Raw genomic sequence first — 14,935 nt, forward strand, 5'->3', positions numbered from 1 at the left:
TCACAATTTATTTGATTTTTATATATTCTTTATTTTCTCAGTATTCATTTCTAGAATTAGTTGACAATGTAATACATTGTATTTAAAATGTATAATAACGTTAAATAAAAAATTCTTAATATTGGCAAAGTTCCCCCAAGGTATAGGTTGAAGCCTAAAAATCTCTTATCTGCCAAGCTCTAGTTCTAGATAATATGAAACTGTAGAGATCTGATACAAAAACAGGTAAAGGGAACACCTTTCTAGCCTTGTGTCAATTAACTATATATGAACACAAAAGTGGTTATAGATGTTTCAAACATCCACACTCAAAGGTGGGGTGAAAATCTTGCCGTCATCGAAAGGGGCCCTATTACCATGCCAGACCATCCTCACTGCAAGCAGCTTTTAACAACCCATATTTACGTTTGTTGTTAGTGGTCATAGTAAGCAAACAAGGAAGTAAGGTGATGTAAAAGACTCTGCAAAGAAGAGAAGGGTTGGAGTACATGGGTCCAACAAACACACGCCCATTACACAGGAGACTGGAGTTTGTGTCCTGTGTGAAACGAAATGTAAACGCTAAACCAACTCCTGTCCGGGACTCATTTTAAGCCACTCCAGGATCTTTTTCTTACCCTAACTACTTATAGACATATAGTTCTGTTTAAAGTTGAATACAACAGTCATGGGATCACCCTGGTGACGTGATCACCGTGATCACCGTGATCACTGCGATTAATGGAACCAGCACTGAATTGAACGGTCTTGTATTGTCTTTTTGGCAATCTCCTATTCTATCATTTAGGTATGAGGACGCGTGACTCAGCAATGCTCATTCAAATAAAGGGATAAAGGCGCACACACTTGGACAATCCTTCCTGGAAAACAGTTATAGGGCTGCACTCAGTTATACACTCGAAAATGAGAGTAATATTATGCACCGTTTTTTAACCCTCACATGACCAACCCTTGGTTATCCATTTTCGAAGGCTTAACAACCACTACGTTAAGAGGATGTGATTATCAAATTCACACTGACACCCTTAGCTCAGAGCTTAGCGCTTCATTAGTGCTGGGCTATCAGCTGTTTCACACAACTAAAACCCACACACCCAGAGCAGGGTTATCCCGGATCTTGGGATCCCTGAGAAGGTAAAGTTGAGATGACTAACTGTGAATCACGGTTCTTATACGTTTTAGTTATTGATCCCTCTGGAGACATCTGCCCCCTGCATTTCACTCACCCTAAATATTGAGAAGGAGCCATTAGCCACAGGGCTAAAGGAGCCCTGGGCTTTCTGGAGCCACAGCTCTAATTTAAATGAAAAAATTAGTTCTTTCTACTTTGACTGTGAGTGTAATTGCTTGCATCCTCAGGGGGTGATTTAAAGTGTAATGTCGGCAAATAATCATCCTATGGTCTTTTTCGGCACTAATATACACCAAATAAGCCATCGAGGCGTTTTTTTCTTGGATCAACCATCTTGGGAGAAATTCTGGAGAAACGCTAACAGCCGGACGTGGCTAACACCGATTAGCTCAGGGCAGTGCGGTGAAGACATTAAAACTGCTTTTTTATCCACTAATACTGTTCAAAATAAAACCAAACCTCTGCAGTAACATGAGAAGAGTCCCTACACATGGGATGAAGCACCAACAACGTACTGTACTTAGTGAACCCAGAGTTTATTAAAAGAGTGTTTTAAAGACTTACCTACTGGCCCCGGTACCAGCTCCTCTCGTAGTAAAGTCCATTCAAGTGGATTACCAAATGCATCCAAAAGGTAGCCAGGATTGCACTAATAAATAATAATAATAATAATAATAATAATAATAAAATAATAGAATAATAGTAGCGTTTCTGTAGTATTGCAGTGCAACTTAATAATAATAATAATAATAATAATAATAATAATAATAATAATAATAATAATGAATTACATTTGTGATTTTGAGAGAAAAATTCCTTGAGTCACATGTAGCTGGAATAGTATTTACATATTGTAATGCCTTCTTTCTGGATTATCTTTGACTTAGACACTGGCACCTTCGTGTAGATACAATTTAGGGATCCTAAATGTCTTTACTCACTCATGCAGATACAATTAGGACTAACAGACAAGTCTTAAATACTGCAGTGCCTTGCTGGGTGTGTATTAACTGCTGTACTGATATTCCTGATGTCATGGGAGAGATGGCGCGGCTGTATATACCAGAGCTCCATTTCCATCACTGGCATCTGTCATCATGGTTAATGTGTCTGTCACAAGATACCATATCTGTATTGATGTAATGTATAAGGTTGCACAATGCTATGTCATAGGCATTTTTCACTGAAGACATTTTTGACATGTCAGGAGGAAAAGCACAGGTGCAAATAATGAGATTAATGATGGCTGAATTCCATTGCGCTGCTTCATTTAGAGAGGATCCTACTACAGTCACAGTTGGTAAATAAAATGTTGCTTTTTGTCTCATGAATACTTTGGTAAAGCCAAAACAGCGAGGTTGAGGAGGAGTTCCTTCGCCCTCCTCCCTCCAGGTCATGATCTAGAGACCTTCATAATAAGAATCAGGTAAATTTGGCAATTTACCTGGTAAATTGCCAAGAAGGTTTTCACATACAAAGAATTTGTTTTGGTGTTTTGTGCAAAACAATAAAGATAGTAAACAACATGAAAGATAAGTACTGGAACAGTCGAGAAGCATAAACATACAGTATATTCAAAAGTACAATAAAAACAAACAATACACAAATATATAAACTAACAATATATCAAATATCAATGGACTATGTCTTTTCCATTTATGGACAATAAAGATTGTGTTTCATCAGTACGCTTTCCAGATGCATTATGGGAAAGTGTGTTTTCTTGACCCATAGGAACTAAAAAGTTACAATTTTTTAGCCTCTGTTGCTTCAATTTTGATCATTCTTTTTTTTCCTACTTCCCCAACTTTATTGAAAAGCTACTAAATAATGTACAGAATTGCTTGAGTTGACAGCATAGCTAAGGGCTTAAAGTTAGGGCTTACCTTTAAGCTTTATCAAAGAGGAGAGTTTTAAGTTTACTCTTAAATATGGGGACGGTGTCTGCCTCCCGAATAACACTTGGGAGTTGGTTCCACAGGAGAGGAGCTTGGTAGCTGAAGGCTCTGCCTCCCATTCTACTTTTGGAGACTTTAGGAACGACAAGTAGCCCTGCATTCTCAGAGCGCAGAGATCTAGTCCGGAAATACGGTACTATGAGCTCTTTAAGATACGACGGAGCCTGACCAATAAGAGCTTTGTAGGTAAGGAAAAGGATTTTAAATTCTATTCTAGATTTTACAGGTAGCCAGTGCAAAGAAGCTAATACAGGAGAAATATGATGTCTTCGATTTGTTTTAGTTAGTACATGAGCTGCAGCATTTTGGACCAACTGGAGACCTTCAAAACATACCTAACAGGTGATTGGTGAAGCATCTGAAAGATTGAGAAAAGCCTTCAGTGCTGTTCTCTTCCTCCAATGAAGAAAGGCTCTCCAGTTGAACTGATGCTATTGCCTCATCTAAGCTAACCTCATCAGGAGCTGCCATTGTTGTTTTGAACAAGCGGTCGCCTCTTGTGTTGTCGTTACCCCCGGCTCCCTCTCAACTGCTGCAGTAGTAGATCCTATAGATTGTATCTATACATTACAGTCTATGATAGCACCTCACAGGATGCCGATTGCCTGGATGACTTCCAGCCAAAGGCGTTGGAGCCTGACCAAGAACACTGGAAGGCTGAGCCACAAAAAAAAATCTGGTTTTGCCAAGATAGACTTTGACTTTGGCTTAGATTCAATTCAATTCAATTCAATTTTATTTATAGTGCCAAATCATAACAGATGTTATCTCAGGACACTTTACAAACTAGGTATAGACCACACTCTATGATAAACAAAGACCCAACAGTTCCCCCGTAGAGCACGGTGGCAACGAAAACCTTCCCTTTAACAGGCAGGAACGTCAGACAGACCCAGCTCTGTGGAGGACGGACATCTGTCTGCACCGGTTGGGGAGGAAGAAAAGGAGAGAGAAAGAGAGAAAAGACGGACAGATGGACAGAGAGCGACAAAGACAGACACAAAGGCAGAGACAGACACACTTCCAGTAACTATAATAATATCTATAGTAATGTGAATATGACTTATATGTTATGGCAGTTAATACAGCAGAATAGTAGATCTAACTGCTAGTCAGACTTTAGATAGATGTCAGTCCTTACGGACGTGGCTTGGTAACTGGAGGGTTTCCGGTTCAAGTCCCAGCATGGACCAAAGGCTTGACCTCCTGGGTGCTGACCCCACCGGTCCATCGTCAGACCACTCACTCTGAAATCTCTCCATTGCATTTGTCAGTGTATTCCCCTGTTAGTGTGATAACATAACAAACATTATGAAACATTTAACTTCCTCAGGAGAGATTAATAAAGTGTTTATTATTTGAAAGCATGGCACGTGATCATGTGTCATCCAACTTTCCCTTTTCCTTATTCAGCCCAGGGTAGTTGCACAATGGACTTGTCAGCACCCTGCCACACATTCACCTCGTCTCCATGCGTGTACAGTACGCCTATTTACAAAAACGCCCAGCTGTCATTGTGACGAGTGAAATAACACTTAACCTCTTATATTTCTTTAACCCACTTGACCCCTGACAAGAGGTGCAGCTCAGGGGCCCCGAATTGGCCAGACTATTTTAAATCTTTTTAATTTACTACACTGGGAAAAACCTGCCTCCTATTGGAGCCCTTAGAAACACTTTAAAAAATCAAGCCACTGATTGGATAGATATGAGACACATTTACTCAGGGCGCACCCACACTGTCCATCCGTACCGTGCCCAAACACATTCCACGGCTAAAGTCTAGTTCGTTTGACCAGTATGAGTGCAACCGTACCGTGCCTACTTGTGGCACCCTTGCCGGCCACGGACCGTTTGGGAGAGGTGGGCTTTTGTAAAGCATGTTTGCATATGTACGAGCACGAGCATGCTCACGTATACGAGGACGAGCACGAGCACGAGGCCTACAGCGGTTCTGACGTCATTTTATGTGCGCCTGTTCGGACATAGTAAAAAGAAGAACGGACCATGTGCGGACATTTAAAACAATGACGGCGAAAGGTTCACGTTGGTGTGATGCGGAGGTGGAGTTTTTACGCTGATTTGGTCGGATGAAAATGTTCAAAAACAGTCGGACAAGACGCACAATAACTCCGAGGTCTGTGGAAAGATTTGTAAACAAAGCGATGCATCGCGATGACGTCCATCAATGCGTGTGACATGTTACGGTGTGATGACGTGTGGACAGGCAAGAAGCATTCGCACGAGGCCCAGGTAGTGTGAGTACAAACAGGGCTGGGCTGCGGGGGGAGAGGGAGGGGGGACAAGTACCCTAAAGCACGGGGCACGGTACGGACAGACAGTCTGAATGCGCCCTCAGTCAGCTGCCATCATGTGGCTGGGTTCATAAGGTCAGTTTTGTTGTCAATAATGGGTCACTCACTGTTAATACACAGCGGCAAAATGTCAGGAAGGAAATGTGATAGTGGAGCACGAAAAAGAAAAGCACAACCACTGAAAGAACAGTGGGACCAAGATCTACTAAAGGAAATTCCTGAATTGACAGGATTTTTCCATTTTTCTTCTTCTGTACTAGGGTTCTTTTCTGATAAAGCATGATTAATAATGTGTGGGGCCCAAACAAACAGCAGCTTAGGGGCCCATGACCACCTCAATCCGCCACTGCCCCTGACCCTGACCCTCCCCTCTTGGGCCCTTCATTCATTTCGCCAGAGTGAGGACCGTAAAAATCTCACTTCCGGTTTTACCTGTAAACCTTGCTTTTCTTCAACTCTAAACCTTCGACATGACTCAGCATGTGTGAATTCAGGCTGTTGAGTCATGTTGTGCGTATGTGTGTGTGTATGTGTGTGTGTGTGTTACAGGGAGAGAGGGCGAAAGAGAGAGAGGTGGTGGGCGGGGCCTAGTAAACTTACACCCTGCCTCACGACAGCCTCCCATTGAAGTAATTCTTCGCTGTTCTCCGGATGACTTTTTCTTTTCCGTCCTCGGCAAAGCGGAAGAAGAGGAGCGTTCACGCTGTCGGTGCGACACAGGCAACACTTACCTGTCTGTGTGGCATGTGACAGTTAGTTTTTTTTTAAAGCAAAGGAACAGGAAAGCTGGTCGGCAAGAAAAGGGCTCGAGGGGTTAAAAAGCTCTGCCGTTGGTTCCCGGTCTCCCGCCGCGACAGAGATGGAGAGGCTGTGCGGACCAGACCGCCCTTTCTGGGTGAGTTTCCGTCACTCGTCGCCGGTGTCAGCTGCTCCGTGGTTTGTCATTACTACCGTGTGTATGTCACAGTATACTGTAACTCCACTGGCCTTGTTTACTAAGCGTAATACCCGAAAAAAAGCTTAAACGGTGTTATGTCACGCTTTGTTTTCTTTCAGGGCAGCAACAGTAGTACAGGATATAGCAAGGCTAACTATGAATAACACACTTAATAGCATTTACCGTGTTAACGAGCTCCCATTTAATGCCATGCTGAATTACGGGCTGCTGTCTGCTGTAAAGGGAAGTGGGGACACCTCTGCTCCAGCACTCCTGTCCGGTAATACAACTGTCAATCAGGCTATCGTCGGCTACATTATAACGTTATTCTGTGTTAGTAGCACCCTGATACACCATCACGTCCGTAAACTGATCTCAGAGTCAGTATAACGTTACATTAGCTAAGTTTTTCTAGGAATATTAAAGTGAAAGCACAGCAGAGATGATTCAATAGAGCAGGGAGTATCTAATGGATAGCATGTTAAAGACAACTATAGTCGCACTGGGAATATTTATATACAACCATAAAGTGCTAAAGTCATTTGATACACATTGTTTTAATGTCACTAATCGGCACAACGTACAGCCTATTAATAAGTACAAGTATCATTAATATGAGAAATACCACAGGCTATGGTAGAATGAGGTCATTACTCAGTAGTAACAAGGACACACATGAAATCCCAGTGGGGATATTATGGAAGCTTTCTATTTCATTCACCACTTTTCCTCAGAGACTCACAGAAGTGTTCATTGCACTTTCTGGATTACTTGGTAGACGACTCTCTGTTAGAGTTAACTGGGGTCACGCTCATGCCTCTGAAATAATAATGTGGTTTAATCTTGTTTTGGGACAAATGTGTATTCCTACAGTCATAGCACATACTACAAGCTCTAAAATGCACTTATATTAATGTGATACAGATCTGTGTGTCTATCCATAACATACCAATTTTGAGAAATCAAAATTCTATCTCGATCGTTATTTTAAATTTGATGTTGATGTCAGCGCGACAATGGGGAAGTCTGTTTATAGATGTGATGCTGTGGTTAATCAGTGTTCTTCGCTACTCTTGAAAAAATGTGATTTGTAAATGTGACCAAACAAAGGTTTCAATTATGCAGTTTCATAATGTCGCTAATTGTTTGCAAAACAACTGTACAGATTTGTCTTTGTGTAATGAAAGAATCAGAAGCTTAACATGAAACTTTAATATGAACATGTCACATTTGCTCCAATGTTCAGCATGTTCATTATACATGAATAGCCTGAAGCTTCGACAAAAAAGCGCCCTCAGTCACTCACTTTATGCTTGGGTGTATGTCACAGCTGCTTCACAGTAAACCTGTGGTGCTCCCTTGCTTCATTGCCATATTGCTTTTGACAGTTTTTTGGAGCTTGGGTCCGCACGTTCATCGCTATGAGCGAGAGCAAACCCATTTCACATTAAACATAGTCATTTGAATCTGTTATTAATATGAAGATATGAATACACCAACAGTTGTGTTTGTTGGAGCTCCAGGCTGAGGTGCGACTACTACAGTGTTTTGCTTCTTCATGCCATTCAGACGTCCCTGTGTTTGGGGCAAAATATCATGCTGTGTCATGCTGTAACCATGAAGAAACCCTTCCATGCACCAAACTCAAGCATTTCGAGGCACTTCAAAAAGAGTTAAGACTGTGCGTCTAATTTTCATTTCATTGATTATTACACTGAAGGCTCAGGCATGTTTCTGAGGCCATCTGAGGTGACTAATCTAGTTTCTGCTGTTTACGTCCACTTCAAAGAAGCTGGAGGCAGCCGTAATCTCCCAGCACTCAACAATGCATGTTCAGCCTGTAAATAAGGCTAAACACTAAAGCTTGACCAAGGACTTGATCTACAATCTTATTGTTTGTAAAACGTGTTGTGTGCGCCTTTACCTCAAACAAGATTTACACTTGTAAAATAAGCACCGGTATTGGTCATTGCTCTGTAGGTAGATTTCACCTGTGTAAAAGAAAAAAGGTGTTGGAAGCCGTGCTAATCTGCTGATATAACTGTGTTAAATGGAATGTTTTTCACTTTTGTAGATATAAACAAGATTGATTGAGATCTCGACCAACTTTGTGACCACACATGTTGCCAGATAAGAACTTGAAAAATCATTGAGATGTCCTTGAATTTGACATTTGTGTTGGTGTAACCACAGAGAAGTCTGTTTATAGTGCGGTTGCTGTAAATCTGTTTCCCACATGAGGACTGTGTGGTGAAGAGAAAACGTGCAGTGTGTAAATATTGCTATGGTGGTATCATAAGGACAGCACATACCCTGCACGTCTTCTGTTTCAGACTGAAAACTCACCTGTTCAGACTGCGCCTCAGCCCATGAACAGCAAATACAGGAAAGTGTCACGAAATAAAAATGTATTCTAGCAAATTTTTAAAAATGTTTTCGTGAACTGTCCAAAATATTGAGATTGAAAGTTCATTCTTTACTTTGCAAGCAGCAGTTGGTAAAACAATCTCACCACAAATTATTACCATTAGCAAGGGTTTACTGTTGTAACTAATTTTGGCCGTCTGGTCCGTGTTGGCTTAAACATTGAGATTTGAAGTCACTTTTAACCTTGGAAATGGCAGTTAGCAACTTTTAAGCCAACATGGAGTTGTGCAACCTGTTGTCTTAAAATCTTTCTCGTCAGCTCACTATGGCTGCTCCCTCTTGTTCCTTACTCCCTTGCAAAAATTCAAGAGCTTCACAATAAAACCCACCGCTGTGTTTCACCACACTTTTAATGTGAAGTTGCAGCCCATTTGTGTTAACTTACAGCTCTGATACAGCATTAGAAGAGATTACAGCACACAGTGAGGCCGATATAAATGAGATAAAATTACACTGGATTACATGCAGTTTAGGCTATTTGAATCCAGCACAGGAATGGCGGACTCTACCACCAACAATGAAAACTTGTATATGTGAATTTACAAACTGACTCTAAACACATTGGTTTGATTTCATGAAAATAATGATTATAACTTTAAAATGCTAAAAAAAAGAAAGAAAAGGAACTTGTACATCTATATTACATGACAAATCCATCTGCAGCTACAGCTTCTAATGGACCTTTTGGTGAGATAATAGCGGTGAGATAGTATAAATATGTTCAGCAATCATCTCATCTCATCTTCATCCGCTTATCCGGGGTCGGGTCGCGGGGGCAGCAGCTTTAGCAGGGGACCCCAAACTTCCCTTTCCCGGGCCACATTAACCAGCTCTAACTGGGGGATCCCGAGGCGTTCCCAGGCCACTGTGGAGATATAATCTCTCCACCTAGTCCTGGGTCTTCCCCGAGGCCTCCTCCCAGCTGGACGTGCCTGGAACACCTCCCTAGGGAGGCGCCCAGGGGGCATCCTTACTAGATGCCCGAACCACCACCATGGCACCAATAATTCATTCAATGTGGAGAAACTCTCTTTTTTTCAATTATGCCTTTTGATATTCTAACTGAAACAATGATGGTTCAAATATATTGTAGGCCTGGGCAGTATGGACAAAATCTCCCCTGATATAGGTCATACTGTATAGGTCATAGCATTCTATAAATAGATAAATAATAGTCTATATGGATGTATCCACATGGAGCCATTTGGTGTATACTCCTGTGTAAATAAAATACTTGGAAAAAAGAAAAGTATTTTCTCATTTTGTGGAGAACTTTGGAGCAAAATGTTTACATAATATTACAGAGAAAGAAAGAAAGAAATTTGTTCAGCTTTACACTATGTTTGCATGTATGCGCACGTGTGAAGTAAAGACAAATCCACAAACTTCAAATATTACTCTTTCAAAAATATTTCAATAAGAATTTTCTGAGATATTTGAGTTAGTAGGTGCTTGTTATTATTAGTTTAAATGACGTGACTGCATATCACAATATCTCAATCTGTGATTTCAACAATATGATTCCATTGAAAGATGATAAATTATCATATTGAATTACTGCCCAGCCCTACATACTCGTATGTAATAATTACAGTATTACACTACTGTCATCTTGATGGGAACTCTATATATATATATAAAAGGCTGTAGCAGAGAAAGAATATGTGGAATGTAGTACCAACATGAAATAGACAGATGCCAAACCTATTTATCAGCAGTAGTACTATCAGTTTAGTCTGTCAACAGCAGTAAGGTACTGTAAGGTGTTGCATAAGTCTAGAATGTTCAGTCATCATTAGTTAGGGTTTGGGTGCTGTAGAGTGAGGCTGCGGCTAAATGAAAACTGAAAAAGAGGAAGCTGTTGTGATTAAAGAAGTCAGAGTCATGGTGACATTGGCACATTTGGTGGGAAAGTTCAGTGTCAGTTCCAAGGATTTGTAACGGTGTGTTACCTTTAACTTTAAGGGCCCTGTTTAGACAATCTATGACACATTGTCTAAAGGGAATTTAGGGCGTGTCCAACTCTACTTTTGCTAGTTAGATGGTGCATATACTGGGCACAAAGTAAGTCGCCCGAGGCAAAGGGGTTGTATTTAGTCTCTTCATTAGTCATGGGTGTGTTTTGGGCGTCACATGAATGAAACAGATCGTCTCCCATTCCCTTTAAAAACCAGGTACACTAGCAGTGGGTGCACTGCTGTTTAAACTGCAGATTCAGGGAATTAGAGATGGGGGCGGTTTTCTGCTGAGGAAACGGATCTGCTCGTGCTCAAAGCGTCGACTCCTCCACAGTCTCACAGTCCTCTGTCCTGTCAACAACTCCATTTAACTGAATATGAGCAAATGTACTGATAACCTGTTTAGGAGGAGGTGGAGGAGGAAAGGGACTGTCACAATACTAGAATTTCAAAGTTGATACTGGTACCCTGGAAAATACTCAATATACAATACCAAAATTACAAAAAATGAAGGCATAATTTATAAAATAAAGATCAGAACAATACAAACAACGTCAATAACAACACTTTTGAAAAAAGGTACTGAAAAGAAAAAAGAAAACACATAATTGTAGGGTGTAAATATGACAAATTTGTTTATACACTCTTGTTCCTTTTCTTGTGTTGTGAACATTTTTCTGTGAACATTGAATTATTCCATGAAGGAGGATAAACCCTGGATTCAGTTGGTGAATCAGTTGTTGTTTGTCAGGTTTCTCCACCGTGTAAACAGGGATCTTCTCCATGCTAATGTATGCAGCTACAGCCTGTTTATCTCCTGTGTTTCTGGTGACCTTCCTCCATATTATCGTTTCTGATTAAAAAGAGTTTGTAGACCAGCTGTTTCTGTCTCGTTGCTGGTTGACTTTTCAGACACGTTATTGTGTGGTCCTGTTAAATTAACGTCTCTTAACGTTAGACAGGCAGGACTGATGATGTTAGCTGCTTAACGCTAGCTCCGCCATTAACGCTACTGTTTATTATTAGCCACTAGCTACTTGTTTACATCGTAAGCCTTTCCCTGGTTGTTAGCCCGGTATGCTAAATACTTTTGCACTTTTGCTTTGTTTGTGCATTTGTTACTAAACTGGTCTTGAAGGTTCTCCAGCAGCAGCGCTAGCTGTTCTCAGTCAGCTCAGTGTTGTTAATGTGATGAACCAGCTTTCATGTTTCAGAGAGACGAACTGTAGTTTCTTTCTTGTTTTGCCTGAACTTTATTCCAATAAATCTGATCGTCCTTTCATCTGTGTAGTATGATTGAGATTGACACTGAGTTCAAGAGCTCACCAGACAAAGGTTGATAACTGGCAGCAAACAAAACCAAATGTCATTTCAGTTTATCATAAATAAGTTAACTTCACTTTTTTTCATATTGCAATTATCATTGTCATAGTTCTGTGAGAAAAGACTTGTAAAAGCTGTGATTGACAAAGTTTAAATGTTTAGTATAACATTATCAGTTTATTTTATTCGTACATTTTAAAGTAACCATGGTTGAAAACTTTTTTTGGGCTACTTCTGTGACCACTGAGCAGGTTCCAGGCTGTGATGGGACTACTTTTTGTCAATTTCCTGAACTGAAAGACTGCTAACACAGCAAAAAAAAAAAAGGAAATGAGAGTTGTGAAAGTGTCATTTGCAGCTCAGAAAGAGAGGGGATCTTCTAGCCTTGTGACAAAATGTTGCTAAAAAAGTGCAAGTGTTATTGAAGTACATGATGTCAAAGTGGCAATATGCCGGCTTCCTTTTCAAAAACGTAATCTAGGTTTGTAAAAATGAAAAAAGTAGAATAAGTGCTTCCAAAACTCCTATCTTTTTTCATGTCATTCATATCCTACTGCAGGCTGGTCTGTGTTTTATTATCCTCACAGTCTGAGTCACTTCCTGTGTCTCCTGCAACGGGTTGTATTGGTTTTCCTTTCATAGTGAGACAGTAAATTCCCCCTGATTCATTTTTCTTCTTCAAATAGGAGTGTCTATCCTATAATCAGCATTTAATGAATCCAGTAGTGTCCAGTAAACTATGAAGAACACAGAGCCATGAATAACAAAGCTAATACTGTACTTTCCATTTCGTAAGCGAACACGGCCAGCAGCAAGTCTTGTCCTCCTGCAGTCTTTACTGTCGTCGACCTCCAATTAATACCACTCGACAGCTTTTCAGTGTGAATGAGAACAGATGGAAAGCCTGCTGCAATTTATTTCTCTAACCTCTTAATACACTAGAAAGCATAAGACAAGTCTGTCACCTGCACTACTTCAGAAGTGTGTTGATTGGCTGTGACTGACTGGTTCAGATTAATGTAACATCATTCCACAATGCAATGTCCTAGTACCTTGCTTTTTGAGATTATCTTCTCTGACCAACAGTAGTAAACCACATGGGATTAAAATGTTATACTAGATTCAAATTTTTTTTTGCTTACAGTAAATTACAAAATGAGACTGTCGTAAAACTAGTTATGCAGCTACAAAATAAACACTTCTAAAAACCATAGATTAGTCTACCTTTCCTTGAACTGGATAATCTGTATATTTATTTATAGGTCCCCTCCAGACATACTGTGCACACATTTATTTCATCACTGGAGTAATATTCAGCCAAGATTATCTCTGGTAAAAGCATTTTTTCATCACTGTGGGGCAAGGTAAATATTTGAAACAATTTAAAGATTGAAACAATAGTCACAACAGTGAGAAATGTTTTTTAAAACCATTTTCTCACTCATATATGGCCCTTAAAGTAGCAGCTTTTTCCCTGTGGGAATCATGCTTTGACCCGGCGCAGTCATCTTGTGCAAAGTAACAAAAATAAGTTATTGGCAAGTGGAAAATCAGCTCTAAAGTCATATTAAGTACACTATCTATCAGTTAATTGTAATAGTTTGAGCAGAAAGGAGGGACTTCTTTTCTGTGATAAGAATAGATGTAATACATTCAGTGCAGCCTCATAACAGTAGATAGTCATACTGATGTTAAAGAAATAGTTCAACTTTATGGGAAAAGGGCATATTCACAAAAGTAAATGTACCTGCAGCTGCTGGTTAGCTTTGCTTTGCATAAAAACTGGATAGCAAGCTTTGCTCTACCTAAATGTAACAAAATCCACCTACCAACACCTAAAGCTCACTTATTAATATGGTATGCATTGTTTGTTATACCCATACAAAAAACGGCCTCGTACAATTCTCAAACACTCAGCAAATAGGTGTATTTCTCCAAATGTTTACTATCCAAACTATTACTATCACTAACTGTGATGGTGTCCATAAAGCCCCAAAATAGTTTCTCTCAGATTTTTACTGTTTTCTGGCCTGCTTCCCTATAGCCCTATTAAAGCTGTGATGTGGTACTGGTAAACTGAGCACTTCCTGCTGCTTCTGCTGCTTCACATTAAAAGCTCTCCATCACTAAAGCTAAGGGATGTTTTTATTGTGGAGCAAGTACAAGAAATAGTAGTGGCTGTATTTTGATTAGATTAGATTTAAGACCCCATTTACACTTAGTCGCTCCATGCGTCTTGGGCGGATGGGGTAACTATCTTATCTCATGAAGCTCAGTGCACTGTAAGTGCATCCAAGAAGCTTTCAAGACAGATTGAAATCCAATTGCTCAAACTGACTCCGGAGGTGGTGGCTTTATCTTTTATCTTCTTGTATTGTACGTAAACAGTCTGTGGAGATAACCACTCTCTCTCCTCCATCCTTAATGTGGCCTGACCAACAGAGATGCATACATGAGGAAAATGATAATAAAAGCGCCTTAAATCTCATCTGCATTTTATCTGAATATGTGACACTGGAAATGACAAGAGGAAATGGGCCCCAAGAGATTTTCCATTTGCTCTCCTTGGCCTTTTTTAAATGTTTTTACTCCTAAAGCTGCGTTATCCACCTTATAGAGTTGTTATGGCTAACGTGTTTCATCATCTTATATATCCAGCAGACACAATTTTAACATGATCATCCCATTAGAAATGTGCTTCTGATCACAGATCACAAGCACTGCCTCTGGTGGGCAGGTTGCTACAGGTATTTCTAAAAAGACAATTCCAGATTATTCTTTTAGACTGGGGCAAAAAACACCAGAACAATAAACAGCAGTTTATAAGGATTTTAAGTTTGTTTTTCTTTTAATTACTATCACAGCAGCAATGGTTTTATCTGTGT

General features: G+C 40.1%; 1 protein-coding gene across 1 annotated transcript in view; it reads left to right on the top strand.

Moving 5' to 3' along the window:
* The first annotated feature begins 6,036 nt into the window (after positions 1-6,036).
* Positions 6,037-14,935, top strand: part of abcc3 (ATP-binding cassette, sub-family C (CFTR/MRP), member 3) — a 53,449-nt gene continuing 44,550 nt past the window's right edge. The window contains exon 1 of the mRNA XM_083933011.1: positions 6,037-6,300. Within this exon, the coding sequence (XP_083789137.1) occupies positions 6,265-6,300 (36 nt within the window). The 5' untranslated portion in view covers positions 6,037-6,264. The remainder of the gene's footprint in view (positions 6,301-14,935) is intronic.

Source organism: Echiichthys vipera (assembly GCF_963691815.1).
Source record: "Echiichthys vipera genome assembly, chromosome: 18".
Classification (NCBI taxonomy): domain Eukaryota; kingdom Metazoa; phylum Chordata; class Actinopteri; order Perciformes; family Trachinidae; genus Echiichthys; species Echiichthys vipera.